The sequence below is a fragment of the Macadamia integrifolia genome, chromosome 8 (genome assembly GCF_013358625.1).
Source record: "Macadamia integrifolia cultivar HAES 741 chromosome 8, SCU_Mint_v3, whole genome shotgun sequence".
NCBI lineage: Eukaryota > Viridiplantae > Streptophyta > Magnoliopsida > Proteales > Proteaceae > Macadamia > Macadamia integrifolia.
The window spans coordinates 31,379,894-31,395,889 of record NC_056564.1 but is presented as its reverse complement, the minus strand read 5'-3'; the positions used below and the strand labels follow the sequence as shown (position 1 = coordinate 31,395,889).

General features: G+C 36.6%; 2 protein-coding genes and 1 long non-coding RNA gene across 5 annotated transcripts; 2 read left to right on the top strand and 1 right to left on the bottom strand.

Annotated features, from left to right (window-relative positions):
• The first annotated feature begins 730 nt into the window (after positions 1-730).
• LOC122087681 (probable purine permease 11) lies at positions 731-2,676 on the top strand. The gene is made up of 2 exons (XM_042656883.1): positions 731-878; positions 1,585-2,676. The coding sequence occupies exons 1-2, from the start codon at positions 839-841 to the stop codon at positions 2,658-2,660; spliced, it is 1,116 nt and encodes a 371-aa protein (XP_042512817.1). The 5' UTR covers positions 731-838; the 3' UTR covers positions 2,661-2,676.
• A 1,918-nt stretch (positions 2,677-4,594) lies between these two features.
• LOC122087683 lies at positions 4,595-5,469 on the top strand. Its single transcript, XR_006142806.1, has 2 exons — positions 4,595-5,273; positions 5,368-5,469. It is a non-coding gene; the product is annotated as an uncharacterized LOC122087683 (long non-coding RNA).
• LOC122087682 (UDP-N-acetylglucosamine transferase subunit ALG14-like) lies at positions 5,275-12,981 on the bottom strand. 3 transcript variants are annotated; one of them, XR_006142805.1, is made up of 8 exons: positions 12,797-12,981; positions 11,982-12,200; positions 11,759-11,898; positions 10,678-10,827; positions 10,489-10,548; positions 10,141-10,313; positions 9,723-9,970; positions 5,275-5,699 (listed from the first exon to the last, which is right to left on the bottom strand). XR_006142805.1 is itself a non-coding variant. In XM_042656885.1 (7 exons), exons 2-7 carry the CDS (start codon positions 12,157-12,159, stop codon positions 9,967-9,969), a joined length of 705 nt encoding a protein of 234 aa, XP_042512819.1. In that variant the 5' UTR covers positions 12,160-12,200; positions 12,797-12,981; the 3' UTR covers positions 9,487-9,966. The 3 variants fall into 3 exon arrangements, 2 of the variants coding, with proteins under 2 accessions (XP_042512819.1, XP_042512818.1); XM_042656885.1 differs by lacking the exon at positions 5,275-5,699 and having other exon boundaries at positions 9,487-9,970; XM_042656884.1 differs by lacking the exon at positions 5,275-5,699 and having other exon boundaries at positions 9,487-10,313.
• Positions 12,982-15,996: the final 3,015 nt, after the last annotated feature.

Sequence of the window (15,996 nt, the reverse complement as noted above, 5' to 3'; positions counted from 1 at the left end):
CAAATCAATGGTTAAGATCGGCATATCAGCACCCCTCCCCATGGCTCAACAATAAATTGGGAAGTGGTCATCTGTCCAGGAATGTGGTTGATCTATTGACGGCAATATTCCCTGTGTCTATCTCTCTCCTCCCTCAAACATAGGGCAAAGATGTCTTTTTACATAAGAGAGTGATAGACACATGGGAACGTTGCCTTAAGCCATCATACTCTTGGACATGGTTCTTTTTACCTAATAAATTAAAAGGACGGTTCCCTACCTTCTTCTCTACCTATTGGGCATTCCTCATGAGGTTTCATGGTTCTCATGTTCTTTGATCTTTCTTGATTTATTTTGGATTGCAGAACTTACATGGGTTTCCAATCATAGGTGGGCCATGGATGAACCCCGTCAGTCTAGCACAAGAAATGCCCCCCCTTGACATGTATTGAATATGCTTCCGCGTGCCCTCCTATTGACCCGCTGGTCTAATGTTTCCTATTATGAAGCGAATAACCTTTTGGAATGGAATAGAGGTAACTTACAAGGCAACTATAGAGTCAGAAACAAGCTAAGCCTCCCTTTGAATATTTAATGAATAGCATTTTAGTAGTGGGGAATAAGGACAAGATTTCCCAAACACGATTCATTTGACGACATCATACCTTGTCAGGCAAGATTATTCTTTGGCAGATCAAGTAGGAGTGGCCACTAATATGCACAAAACTACGAATTCATGTTTCCTCTGTTTGTTTGTTGGGCTTGCTCCGCACATGATTGGCAGAAGCCTTTCTTATTCTTAGGTATCTTCTTGTTTTCTTGCCTTTCCATCATCATCATCATCTTCTTCTTATGATTTATGGAGCAGGAAGCTCAACAACTACTCCTCCATGGCATTGGTAAGTTTATGTTAATGCCTTTCCTCCTTTGTCTTGAATCAATTTATGTCACTGTAATTGGCTCTGCAATAATCTTGTCAAATTCATTATTTTCATGCTTTACTTGCTTTGCAAAATTCTCAAAATTTAACCCACTTAAATTTCTTCTCTTGTGTTTTTTTCTTCTAGTTCCAATTTAGTACATAGAACATGTTATGAAATTAATTAGTTTCTTCACCCAGCTTTTTACAGAAGGTACTGCACAATAAAATTCATAATTAGGATACCATGTGATTTCACTTCTTAAGATCGAACTACATTCATAGATGTGTCCTTTTTCTCCATTTTGTTTTTAATCCATAAAGTAGGCTCTAATGGAATCCTGCAAAATCAAATGAACTACTTGGTTTTCTGTCCAGGAGTGAACCCTTTGCATGACAAAGCAGCCCATGGAAAAAAAATGTTCTTAATTATTCTAATGTACCCTAGAAATGGAGAACAGCAACATCTATACTTGCACAGGTGAACATAGCAATATTAAAAGCTAAGGCTAAGAGTTTCAGGGCATGAACATTAGGAAAGAAACTATATAAAAAAATATTTTAAAAAAATGCCTCAAGATGCATCTGAAACACAAATGTGAGCTGTTTATGCTCAAATGCAAATACTGGGTTTCACTTTTTCTGGTATGCTAATCCTTCCTTTCTTTGTTTTCTGATCAATCCAGAAACCCATGAACTGGACTGGGCCAAAGATGAAATGCCACCACTGCCTACACAAAAAAGAGGTTCTAAATGGTGGCTCTTAGTGGCACTTTACATATTCTTTGTTATATCTGGTCAAGCCATTGCAAGTCTTCTAGGAAGACTCTACTATGACAAAGGTGGAAATAGCAAATGGATGCAATCAATTGTTGTAACTGCAGGCTTTCCATTTTTAATCCCTATCCTACTCTTCTGCTACTGTAATCCTTCTTCTAACCTAAACAGTCATAACTCCAATAGTACTATCAACAACACTTCACCCTCTATCATTACCCTTTCACTCCTTTATGCCTCTTTTGGTATATTCTTCGCTGTTGATAACCTGATGTATTCATATGGGCTATTATATCTCCCTGTTTCTACATTTTCCCTCGTCAGCGCAACCCAATTGGCATTTAACGTGATATTTTCGTACTTCCTAAACTCCCTTAAGTTCACTCCTTTTGTTCTTAATTCAGTAGTCCTCCTCACCATCTCTGCCTTACTCCTTGCTCTCCATTCTGATGAGTCCAATGTACCCATAGGAATTACAAAGGCACAATATGTAGTTGGATTATTATGCACCATATGTGCATCTGCCTTGTTCTCACTACTACTTTCACTTACCCAACTTTCATTTGAGAAAGTTCTGAAGATGGAAACATTTTCTGTGAAATTGGAGATGCAAATATATCCAGCAATGGTGGGGACTTGTGTTTGCCTGATGGGTCTTTTTGCTAGTGGGGAATGGAGTAGTCTAAAGGGAGAGATGGAGCAATTTGGAGGGATGTCCTATGTCATGATCTTAGTCTGGACTACTATGGCATGGACAGCTTTTTTTGTTGGTACAATGGGTTTGATTTTTGAGGTGTCTTCACTCTTTATGAATGTCATTAGTACAGTATCCTTGCCTATTGTTCCAATCCTTGCTGTGATATTCTTTCATGACAAAATGGATGGGGTGAAAGTGGTAGCTTTGCTTTTAGCCATTTGGGGGTTTGTTTCTTATATGTATCAAAATTATCTCGATGATTTAAAGTCGAAGGCTACTACAGAATAAGCACCAATGAATGTTCTAATACTTTAGCTGCTTCACAAAGAAGATTTCGTGTCTATATTGAAAGATAACTCATTCTTTTTTTTCTTCTGTCTTTTAATAGACAAAATTTCTCATTCTAGAACAGTTCATCCTGTTGCTGTATCAAGTTGTGCCAAAGCCTTTTTTGTGATACTCAAACTACGATGAACATTTCATTTGCTATACTAAAATTTCTCTGCAAATTCAATATCTGATTACAACTTCAGTATTGAGAAGGTGATTTAGATCTCAAGGGACATCCCAAAGTGCATCATGCATTATTGTTCAAATCATGCCAGCTGCTCTTTCCAATAGCACCCCCACCTATTTGCCATGGCTTAGGGGAAAAAGGAAAAAAAAAAAAAAAGCAGAGGAAAACAAACAGGACTTTCTGATTGTTCTCTCCTCCCTTGCTAGAAGAAAGGTTCTACAAGTATTTGGTCAGATGAAACGTTCTACAAGTATTTGGTCAGAATCTTGGATAACAATGTTAGATGGATTAATTATTCCAGAAACTGTAAATAGGAATCCTCAGTTTTCCTCTGTTAGTGATTTTATCAGTCAGGGTCGATGGAATATTCCACTTGTTCATAGTATTTTCCCTTGTAATGTGGCTTCATCCACTGTCAGTAGACCACTCTCTGCGAATTGTTCATTGGATCACTGGTTTTGTCCTCCTTCCAAATCGGGTATGCTCAGATGTGCAGCTTCAGTTTTAGTGATTAAATTGAATTTTACTGTTCATTGGGACCCATGGTGTATAGTAAGTGGAAGAAATTTCTATGGCAAAAAATTATTCTTCCTAAATTTAAGGTTTTTCTACCTCTTCATCCTTCATATCTTCTCCTAATTGTCTGAATGGCAACATTAGTCTGCCAGCTGCAGATCATTGTATTGTCTTTATAGGTAGTGATTGCCTGATTGGACCTAGAAGGGTTGGATGGGCCTATATAATTATTACCTACGCGAAGCAGGGGTAAGGCTACCTACATTATGAGCTTTAGAATCAAATTGTTTTCTTGGTCATGAATCATGGTGTAGCAGGAAGCAGCATGGAAACTGAAATCAGGGGACTACTCCAAGGGATCTTGTGAGCAGTATCATTGGGTAACGAATCTCTAGAGGCGTGGACAGGATTGAAGGCTGTGGGCCGCCTTTAATCGAAGCAGATGGATCGGGTTTGGCCTTGGGAGACCTTTGATATTTTTATTCTATATTGTCTTTTTAACGAAAATTTTTAGTTCTGTTAATGTCATGGAGGGGTGTCAATTGGTCGGTTCGGTTTGGTTTCGATCAGATTGAATCGGTTTCGGTCTAGGAATGAGGGAGACCAAAACCAATCCGTTAAGGAACTTCGGTTTTCAGTCGGTTTCGGTTTTGGTCCGATTTGGTTTTGATTTATTTTGATTTTTCAATATCGGATTAATATCGGTTTAGATCGGTTTATTATTGGGCTTGAACCATAATAAATATTTACATTTATAACTTATAGTGACAAGATTTGACCCAAAAAAAAAAAAAAATAGATTTATGATTAAATCATGGTTTATCGTGTTGTATGTGAAAGATAACTAATATTGAAATCACAAAATGAACCCTATTATCCAATCATTTATTTAATTATCCAACTAGTTTTGTATAATGAAGAAGGAAATCAATGGAAGCATTATTACAATTTACAAATCAATTTTTCTATTTATAACCTAATATTCAAGGATCTGTAACAATTCCTCTTAAAAAAAAAAAATAATTCCCACTAATATTGTAAAAAATGGATAGTCAATTCACCAATTATAATCTCATAATCATTTTTTTTTATAGGTTTCATTCGATATGGTTGTTGGTCGGTTCAATTTGGACCGGTTTTCAATCGGTCCCAACATACCTCAGTCCAAAACCAATCCAATAAGGATCGGTTTGGTTCAGTTCGAGTTTTATTGGTCGGTTTTGATCGATTTTATCAGTTCGGGCTAGGTTTTGACACCTCTAATGTCATGGGGCGATCTAATATATATGTTAGTTGGAGACGTAGTCTAGCCAAGAAGGCTAGATTAGAACAGTTTTCATATATCTTTTGACAAGAAGGATATTTGAGCTGTGTACCTAATTTTAACTTATTTTATTTTATTTTGTTTTTATAATAATAAATTTGTGACTAAGTGGTCCCAATCTGACTCAGGAAACAGCCTCTCCCTAAAGCAGGGATAAGACTGCATAACTTATGACCCTCCCCAGAACCCCGTGTGGTGGGAGCCTTGTGCAATGAGTACCCCATTTTTAGACTTGATAAGCACTTGTCAAGCAACTTTGTCATCTACTTATCTGAGTGTTTTAACTGGCATAAGCTCTTTTAAGAGGTGAGCACTTGGTAGAAAATAGTTTTGGGAGAAAAAAAAACTTTCAGATCAAGCAGCCTAACCCAGAAAAACAATTTACTGAAGAATCAAGAAAGAAGTTTATCTTTCAGACAGATTCATTTAGTCCTAACAGCTTTTGCTCAGCACAAGGCACACCTACTGCTTGGCACAAGGCAGTGGCTTGAATGCTCAGTTGAAGTCCTAGTCTACCATGCCAAACGCTACAAGAGTCAACGAAGTAAGAGAACTACTAGCACAATCATTTATAATGTTGTCAACATTTAATACAATTTCGCTTGTTCTTCTCACCATCTCTGCCCCATTCTTGGCAGTTGGAACAGACTTTGCAGGACCCTCAGAACTCTCTACTGTATGCCCTTGGGTTTCCATGCACAATTAGTGCCTCTGCAATATATTTCTCGTGGTTTCTTTAATGCAGCTTCCCCTCCAAAATGTTCTATAAAAGAAAACACTTCATGTGGTCTTGAAAATGACAATCTACATGTTCTTGGTTGCATCCCTTGAGCATGAGATTTGGGGTGAAGGAAACACTTCCACAGGCTCTCCACACTGTCCACACTGTAGAATCTAGCTTCCCAAATCATCTCCTGCAGTGAGATTCAAACCCATAACCAGACCTAGTTCCTTGCTTTACCATCGGGTCCTGTTTCAAAGATTTTCAATTAATTCTCAGATTGCTGGTTCGAAGGGAGTATTGGCTGGATTCAAGAGGTTTAAGGATCATGATTCTGTGCCTGAAATACCAACTGGAAAAAGATATGAATCAAGGGCGTTCAGTCACCTGAAACAGAACCAGCTCACCATTTGTCTACTGCTCTTATTGTGAGGTTGAAGAGATTGCTGTATTTACAAATAAGCCCCTCATTTGCTATTATTACATAAAAATCACCACATTCATATTTTGTTTAGTTTTATTTCACTTTATCTAAACAAGTAAGAGGCACAACTTCATATACGATTTCAGAAACTTAAAAATTGGCCATTTTTCCTTTGGTTCTCTGGTAGTGGTGTTTCAGCAGTAGGTTCATGATGATGATTTTTGGAAACCCTTGCTGGTGATTCCAAGTGGGTGTTCCAGGCGGTGATTACTGCACACATATCCCTCTTATTTTCTTTCTTTTCTTCTTATTGTCTTTTCTGTTTCTAAACTCCAGATCTGAAAGACTAAAATCTGTGCTTGTCTATTCTGTTATTAGCTTATGATTATCTCTGGTTTAGTTTCTGAGTAATTCCTTGTGTAATCACTTTCTGTTTAGTTTCAGAGTTATTCCTTGTTTACTCACTTGCTGAGACTGACCATCGATTCCTGTATTGAAATCAGATCTTTAGTTTTTTCTTTATTTTCAAAATCTGATCGATTTAAGTGTCCCACTGGTAATCATAACTCAACCTTCTGATTCTCTCTCTCTCTCTCTCTCTCTCTCTCTCTTTCTTCTTCTGTTCTCTCATTATTTATTAAATCAAATCATTATTTGCCATTGTTCTGAATTTCCCTTCATCTACCGGTCAATTCTGCTAGTTTTCTGGGTTTTCAGTTTCCTACCCACAGTAGGATACTTCAGTATTTAAAAATCCAACGGTCAGTATTCTTCAGAAATTAATAGAATATTCTACTGCTTAATCAAACCATTCGACCAGGGTTTAATGCACATCTAATCTGAATGGACTGACTTATAAGATATCTCTTGAATTTGGTTATTCGTTCCTTTCTCTGTGATTTTGGAGTATTCTGTTCATTTCTAAATCCTACCCTTGGGTGACTAGAATCTGTATTATTTGTATCAGAATCATGGCCAGCAGTGAAACAAGGAATCCTGATATAGCAGCCTTCATTATTCCATAAATCAAATGGCTGAGATGTTGACACAAAGAACTGTTGATATATTGAAAAAAACTCAGGAAATTGTCTGATGAGAATATTACCATAAATCAATAAACAGAGAGAGCACCTCAGAAGGAACACTAGTCAAAGAAAAGGAACCTGAGGTTGAGGATATATATGAAACCCTAGTCCTTAGGTGATTAGAATCTCCATTATTGAAACTTATGTTACCTCTCTGCTGGAGGAGAACGGAGAGCACTGAAGGGAGAGATGAAGGAATACAGACAGAGGAAGTTAATCTATATGATGACCCTGGCATGTACAGCCGTGGCTTGGTAGATTTACACTATTGGTACATTAGGATTGGTTTTCAAAGCATCTTCCCTCTTCTCCAATGTCATCAGTACCTTGGGTTGGCAGTTGTTCCAATTCTTGATGATATTTTTTCCATCATAAAATGGATAGGGTCAAAGAGATGACCATGTTTTTCGGTATTTGGGCTTTGTTTCCTACATTTATCAGCACTATCGGGATGCTTTTAAATCAGAGTCAAGACAACCAGTTGATCCACTCACTGTGAGAGAAGCCCATTGATGAGTTTCTAATAGAATATGGTTCTAAATATCAGTTTGAAAAAATTAGGTTTCATGAACGAAAGAAGAGGACAGAAGTCACAAAAACTTTTGACCATGGAAACTACTCTTTCTTATTCCCATCTTAGATATGTTCCTCCCATTTTCCTTCTATTTCTTTTCATTGTTGTTATCTCCATGTATACTGCATGTTTGAAAACCAAACCCCCCTTCCCCCACATCCCCCCCCCCCCCCCAAAAAAAAAAAAGAAAAGAATAAAATAAATAAATCGCAACGTAAGTGTAAGTATAATTAAAGAGATCAGAGTAACATAAGTGGAAAAAAAAGCATTATGCTTCATACAGCATCAAGCATGGCATCACAATCACGCATATGTAGCATTATCACTATTCTGGAATACCTTTTTCCTTTTTTTCCTTTTTTTTTGGTGTCAAATTGGCATCACCGGCTCAACTAACACATACTCATTTATTATAAACTCCAAGACCACATTGAGTTGCCCAAACTTCTGCACAGAAAAACTCATCACTAAATGAGCATTATCACAAGTACATTTGCTCACTACTGAAACCAGTTTCACCATTCACTCTATTTAAAGTTAACTCGTAAGCAATCGTGTATCTATCACCAGTACAAACTAGTCATTCTTAGCATTTTCCCTGTCCTTCTAACACTAGTAGGTTGTTGATCTTCATTGCATATAGTGAACCCATCTCAATCAGCCTTTCCTCATTAGTACTTGATGCATCTAAGGATATCAAAGGCTCCTTGCCTCCACCTAATTTTTAAGAACTTTCTACACATCTTTCTCAACATACCTAATACCAAAAATTTGGTATAGAGATCATGATATACCACACTACCTCAAACTCTCTCTCTCTCTCTCAGCGATTGTTCATTTTTCTCGTTGTTCTTAAAAAGAATCTAAGGGAGTATAAAAATCCAAGGCATATATATAATCTATATCGCCAATTAGGTGCCAAGTTAACATGATACTACCAACCTCTAAAGTTCTTCACTACCTCCAAAAAGCACTAAAACAATTGTAGCTATAAATATTAGACTTGATATAACAATGAATAAAAATCTTCCTTGGATCAGCATTTTAATCTTTCTCCGACATTTTATAAGACCTGCTATTATAATTCAACATAACATGCTACAACCAACTTGCTCAACCATATCTGCTCTTTTCTGTTAGATATTCCCTTACTCGGGGGATAGAGATTGCCTCCCAGGAAGGAAAATACCATTCACCATCCACACTCATTCTTGCACGGTTCGAGGCTCCAGAGAATGGATGATCAGTTAGGAGTAGTGGCTCTAGAGATACTAAATTATTAACAATAGATAGCACCAGTTAAATAAATAAATAAATTCTTTGGATTTTGTTTGGAATATATTACTTTTTCTTTTACATCTAAACTAATCCTTTTTTCCACCAAAAAAAAAAAAAGTCAGCCCTATTAATATGAGATGCAATCTGATGACTCGTCAGTCATCCCATAAAAATGTCTTTTAACATGTCTTCAAACATATTAGCGGGACTATCATGAGGAACAGATTGAAGCTAATCAATCTCTTCCTCATTTTATGTATCATAAGACAAAAGCAAGTCATTCCTAGTGCATCATGCTTATCCCAATGAACTTAAGCACCTTCCCATCCCAAACAAACAGTAAAGATATAATCCATAAGATATGTCTTCTGTGAATCAAATTTATTAAAGTTAACTGCATTTAAATTCATTTCATCTATAGAGCTAGTAGTGTTAATATATCAGTAACAATGCATCCTCCTACTCATCTGCCTCTACCATATCTAAGAAAAATAATTTACATCTTCCACATTGCCAGCCATCAGAAACAGATAACCATCAACAAGTTAGACTTTGATTTTGGTACAAGGGAGTGTGAAAACCCAGCAAATCTTCATACTGCATATAAAATGTAACGACATTGAAAAAACTAGATGCCTGCCTAATCTGAAACCAGAAAAACAGCATTCAATCAAGTTGCACAGGAAATTTTTTTTTTCAATTAAACCATATACTATTTGATAGTTCTAAAACACACATTGACTCCTTATTAAAGAAGAGGACACGGTACCATGTTGTGAAGTGTGGATAAACAAAAGAAAAATATAATTATCTGAAAACTATAGATTCTGTCCAAGGGTGTGGTTCTACAACTCTGATGGCCAAAAAGCAAGAAAGTGGATTATGAGTGAAGAGACAGTTAGAGGATCAACCTCATCGGTTTGTATTTCAAAGTCACCGCACTTCATGTGGCCCAAAACAAAAATCCATTCTTTTCTGTAAATGTATGATGAACTTAAGCTCCACAAAACTTTGTATGCAAAAATCATTAGTTTTGCAACTCAACTGCTTCCAATTGACATGAATTGTTGCTGTGTAACCTCAATGCACATGTGAAGCACTGATACTCTGGTCATGAGACTCATGACAATGCACTGAAATTTTAGATTTGTCAGCTCACCTACAAAGATAGAGATACACTTAAGTCTCATACAAAAAAAAGTCAAAGTATAGTCCAACTGACTGTGATGGGAGAAGTAAGTACAGTCGATTAAATTTTAGGAAATTCAGAAAACATTGAGATAGAAAACAGATAAACACCACTAGCAGCAGCAGAATAGAATTAATTACATGAGACGGCCAACATATTGTGCTCGGGGGTATTTCCTTTGTAGTTGAGACCATTGAACAAATAACTGATCAGCCATACGTAATTCATAGAGAAGCAAGCCACTCAACGAGAGCTTCCTAACTCTTGCTATACTCTCAACATAGAAAATGGATGACCATCTAATCCCAACTACCTGCCAATTAGGTCAAAGTTTCGCACAAATATATTGGTGAGTTTCAATCTCATGTTCAATTGAATTCAACATTCGCAAATTATCAAAAATAGACAAACCGCAATCATTCTGATGCCAGTCAGTACATATTTGCAAGTATTACAACTCCGGACTAGGCAAAGTACAGATCTCTAACCTTAAAAATGAAAGCAACTACACAGAGAGGGATACAAGTCCCAGGGCCATTGCACAGTATCTGAAAAAATAACAAAAAGCTCACTAAATTTCACAATCAGAAAATGCTAACTAAATTCTAGTTATTTACGACAATAATTTGAATAGACATACTTCTTTAAAGAGGCGAGAATTAAATAAATAGAAATACCACTTGGGGCCTGATTTTAGTCATCAGCCAGAAGGCATGAGTTGTGGCAATTAAGGTTGTCCCAACAGAAGTTAAATATGATTGACCTACTTCCCGGCTTCGATATATTTGCATGAACTGAGAAGCCTCTAGAACTTTCCCATCACCGGTCTGCATTGCCAACCAATTCCAGAAAAATACATTTTAGATAAACAAGACCATGATATCTACATGATCAAATGAAGAAACAACATGGGTCTGTAAATAAGAAAAATATATGCAATCCAAGGAATACAAAGTCCAGGGAGTAGAGTTCCATAATGTTCCTTCTTTTGGACTAAGAGGCCTTCTCTTCCAGCTGCAAAGGAATTCTTAGAACGTAGAAGGGAAGGAACAGCTGATGAAAACAAAACCCAAAGAGTGCCAAAACTAGATTTCAATAAGAGGTGGTGGATAAGGAGATGACATATACACATTTCAACTCAAATATACAAAGCAAACATCTAAAGGCATGATGACTCCTCTATTTATCAGGTTATCCACAGTAAGGACATCAATTGTTGTCAAAGAGAAGAATGCAAACTAACTAGGAATGTTACAGATCTAGACCACCTTCACAAGATGAGACATGAAATAAAACCAAATTCAACCATGAGGATAATGAACATACTCTGCCATATCCTATAACCTTTTAAGTAACCTTATTTTATCCCTACCCTTTCTTTTCATCTCTGGTTGAGAGATAAGACAGAGGACATTCCTCTTTTTCCCCTTAAAATGGGCAGCATTCCTCCCTTCAATAAACTTGATTGCTTCTTTGTACAGACAACCAAATACAGACCCAGCTAGAAACGTTGAGTTTCTAATAAGACTAAACAATTATGAGTAAATATGTGCTCACCATTGGTTAAAATTTTCTACGACAGCTCACATTATTCAAGGCGGTAATATTTCAGCATATTAAAAAACTTACAAAGATGAAAGCTTTACATAGAACTATGGCACAACAAGGGTGATGTAATCATAAAAGAAATTGGTTTTTAAAATAAGGTTAGAGAAATACTAATAAGGACCAAAAATTCTCAAGTCATAAACAAGGTACCTGATTAACCAGGGAGTCTTCCAATACACGAGCTTTTTGAAGACTCATGTTATCAGTCCAAGCTGCAATATAGAACCTTGGTGTAAACCTGTCCTTCTGAAGCACAGAGATGAGATTAAGCATCTCAGCAGTGTGACCCCCTACATAATCATCATAGCCCTTAATGATGACCACGATGATGATGATGATGACGATGAAAACAGTATAAAGTCCATGAGCTCACCTGAACCCAGGATAATCAGGGTGCTCTTTGGCTTAGGAGATGAGGTGTGAAGGGGTTTGCCACTGCCACATATGACATAAATTATGCGCATTACAATTGTTGTAAGGATGACGATTATAAGAGCAATTGTGTACTTTGGGCATATTGTGGGGAAGCACCATCCACTGCCCTTATCCATTGAGACAAGCCAGAGGTTATTGATCCAAACTAAGGTTCCTTCTATCCTCCATAGAAAAAAGAAATGCAAACAAAAATCAGTTAGCATTTTCATTATCCTAGATGCATTCAATTTCAAAGACATGTGTAATAACCAGTATTTCATGGCTATCTTTTTTTTTCTTCTTTTCTTTTTTTCTTTTTCCATACTTGTGTCTGACAGGCAGGAATATTCATCTCCCAGTCCCCAATGTGCAAAAATAAAAATTAAAATTAAAAATTAAAAATTAAAAAATTAAAGAAAAAGAAGGAAAAACAGATATATGTATAGATGTAAAAATTTGGAGATTCAAGTAATTCACAATGCGGAAACTTTTGTCACTATGAAAGAATGCAGAAGATCATTAATATCTTGCCTAAGCATGAATCTTAACCATTTCATTTGTGGGGTCATTGTAAAATGAACTGAAACTTTAATATAAGGGTTCTTTCAAGAGAAAAAAACACTGAAACAAAAAGTGCAGTAATTCAAGGTATTACAATTTGGAGTATGTTAATATTGCCCAAAATTAGAACCATCCATCCAGTAAATTGAACAAATTTACAATAGAGATTCAAGTAAGTGATTGTTCTGCAAAACCCAGGGAGAGAGCACAAACCAACGGGAGGGGAGCGCCGTTCGCCGGCGAGGCTAGAGGTAATTGGGCGCAGGTGATTTTCCCTGCCGGTGTCGCTCCCTCTGTGAGCTGAGCTGCTGAAGCAATAACATTGGATGCAAAGTGAAAATTTTCTATTATTCTCTTCTAAATTTAATCATGGAATTTGGTTCTTCCTTTTCCTACTCTTTCTTTTGGGTCAATTTTAGCGTCTTAAACAAGCAAATGGGGTCTTGGATATTCCCATGTAAAGTTCCAATGAAAGTAGTGGATTTTCATTTTTTTTTTTTTTTTTTTNAATGCAAATAAAATCAGTTAGCATTTTCATTATCCTAGATGCATTCAATTTCAAAGACACGTATAATAACAAGTATTTCATGGCTATCTTTTTTTTTTTTTTTTTTTTTTTTCCATACTTGTGTCTTACAGGCAGGAATATTCATCTCCCAGTCCCCAATGTGCAAAAATAAAAAAATTAAAGAAAAAGAAAAAGGAAAAACAGAAATATGTATAGATGTAAAAAAATTGGAGATTTAAGTAATCCACGATGCGGAAACTTTTGTCCCTATGAAAGAATGTAGAAGATCATTAATTTCTTGCCCAAGCATGAATCTTAACCATTTCATTTGTGGGGTCATTGTAAAAAGAGCTGTAACTTTAACTAAGTGTTCTTTCAAGAGAAAAAAAACACTGAAAACAAAAAGTGCAGTAATTCAAGGTATTATAATTTGGAGTATGTTAATATTGCCCAAAATTAGAACCATCCATCCAGTAAATTGAACAAATTTACAACAGAGATTCAAGTAAGTGACTGTTCTGCAAAACCCAGGGAGAGATAGAGAGCACTAACCAACGGGAGGAGAGAGCCGTTCGCCGGAGAGGTTAGAGGTAATAGGGTGCAGGTGATTTTCCCTGCCGGTGTCGCTTCCTCAATATATATTGGATGCAAAGTGAAAATTTTCTATTATTCTCTTCTAAATTTAATCATGGAATTTGGTTCTTCCTTTTCCTACTTTTTCTTTTGGTTCAATTTTAAAGTCTTAAACAAGCAAATGGGGTCTTGGATATTCACATGTAAAATGTTCCAATGCACTTAGAACTTGAAGTATTTGATTTTTTTTTTTTTTCCTTTTTTATTTTTTGACAAAATTATATTGTCACCCCTGAACTTTGGTCATAAATCTACGCCCTCCCCTTTGTTTTCAAGAATGACACGAACAACCACATAGGTTTGGAAAATAACAAATATACCCACACCGTTACTCTAACCCGTTAAGTGATGATGTGGCTGTTCGTTATTTTTGTAAATGCCCAAAAGACAATTCTATCGAAAAAATAAAATAAAAAGACTAACGATTAGGTTTGAAGCCGCTGCCGTAGCATGGGACTCTACCTCATTTCTCTCCCATCTCCTTCCTCTCCTACGGTAGCAGCAAGGAGATTAGGGCATGAGAACCGCATTTTCAGTCACCTTCTCCATGGCTAGTTGCCCTAAACCTGCAATTTCTCCATTAGCGTCACTGCCTTGTGCTTCCTCGAAACCCTAGGCCAAGGTTGTCCAATGTGAAGAAATAAAAAAAGACCCAAGACCGGCACCACGGCTAGGTTTTAAGATCTGAAGCAGAGGTAAATTGGGGGGGTTGCAGTGTGTCTTTTCCCTATAAATCCTGATGTTATCTTGCTGCACCAAAGTTGTAGGAGGGTCTCTATTCCTGAGGAGGACGACTGAGTCGAAGTTGCGGCTAAGAAAGTTTTATCTATACTTGGATGATTTATTAATTTCTCTATTGAAGAAGAATGGAAGAGACAGGAAACCCAAATTATCATTTGTTTTGACCAACAACTGTCATATCTTTTTCCATGCTCTGTTCCACTCTTCCCGAGTTAGCGTTCAAGTTTTTGCCAATTATGTTTGGCATTGTGCAGACTAAGTAGTAGCCTCTTTTGCCAAAGTAAACAAGAAATTGAAACGTTGCTAATGCAATTGAACCACCGGTTTTTGGAATCTCAAACAAAGTTTAGTGGGTTCTTCTCATTGTCCTCCCATTATTGACAAATGGTCCAACCGACAATTGAAATTAAAATCAAGCAACAGCAGCGCCGCCCTTCAAGAAAATGATGATATTGGGTTCAAGGGTCTCGAAGAAATTGATGAAAAAGGGTCAAGAATGGGAGATGCAATTGATCTGCCGGAGTGGTTGTGTTCTTACTATAGGTGAACAAACTCGAATTTGCTGGTGAGGAGAAGAGGGAGTATGAGAGGAGGGGGAGTTGGACATGGAGAAGAAGGGGATTTAGGATCGGGATACGACTAAAGAGTAAATTAATCATTTACTTAAAAGTTCCCTTTCACATTAATAACTAACATAAAACTAATGGTGTGGGCATGTTTGTCATTTTTCAAATCTATAAGGGTGTTTATATCATTGTAAAATACACAGGGGAGGGCTTTGATTTATAATCAAAGTTCATGGGGTGGCAGTGTACTTTTTTTTTTTTTTTTTTTTTTTTTTGAAATGATTAGTTGGAGTTGGAGTTGGAGTTGGAGTTAGAGTTGAAGTCGGAGTTGAGTGACAAAACCTAACCCGAACCAATAAAACTGATAAAAAACCAAACCATGCCAGATCGACCTAGTGGATCGACCAAAACTGAAAAAACTTGAACAAAAAATGGTACAAAATTGATAAGAACCAAAATGCGCTCCTACACCCAGACACGGTTGTTGAAATGACTATCCCATCCCATCAATCTATTTTTTTATTAGGCCATGAATGGTATAATTGAGACAATAGGGACACAAATTTCTGAAGTCCTATCGACTAGATGTATTTTATCGATTTTTTGAATAATATATTTGGGGGGCATACGCTCTCATTGGTGTAGGGCGAAGCAATCAGGTAGTGTTCTCTCTTCCAAAAAGATTTTTTTTTTTTTTCTCATTGTTTTTAATGTATATGGTTGATTCATGAACCCCAATAATGGACTAAGTAACAGCCCATTAAGTCAAATTGATAAAAAGATTGAACGGGTTTGAAATTGAGACCAAAATTTCTCTTAATGATTTGATTTTGTTTGGCCTAATACTAGATTGGAGCTAGTTCAGTAAAGCCTGTAACTAATCCATCACATTCGTAAATTGCAGAGTCTGAGTTGATTTTGGAGCCAATTACTAAACAAGACAGAATGATTATGGACAAGTTTCC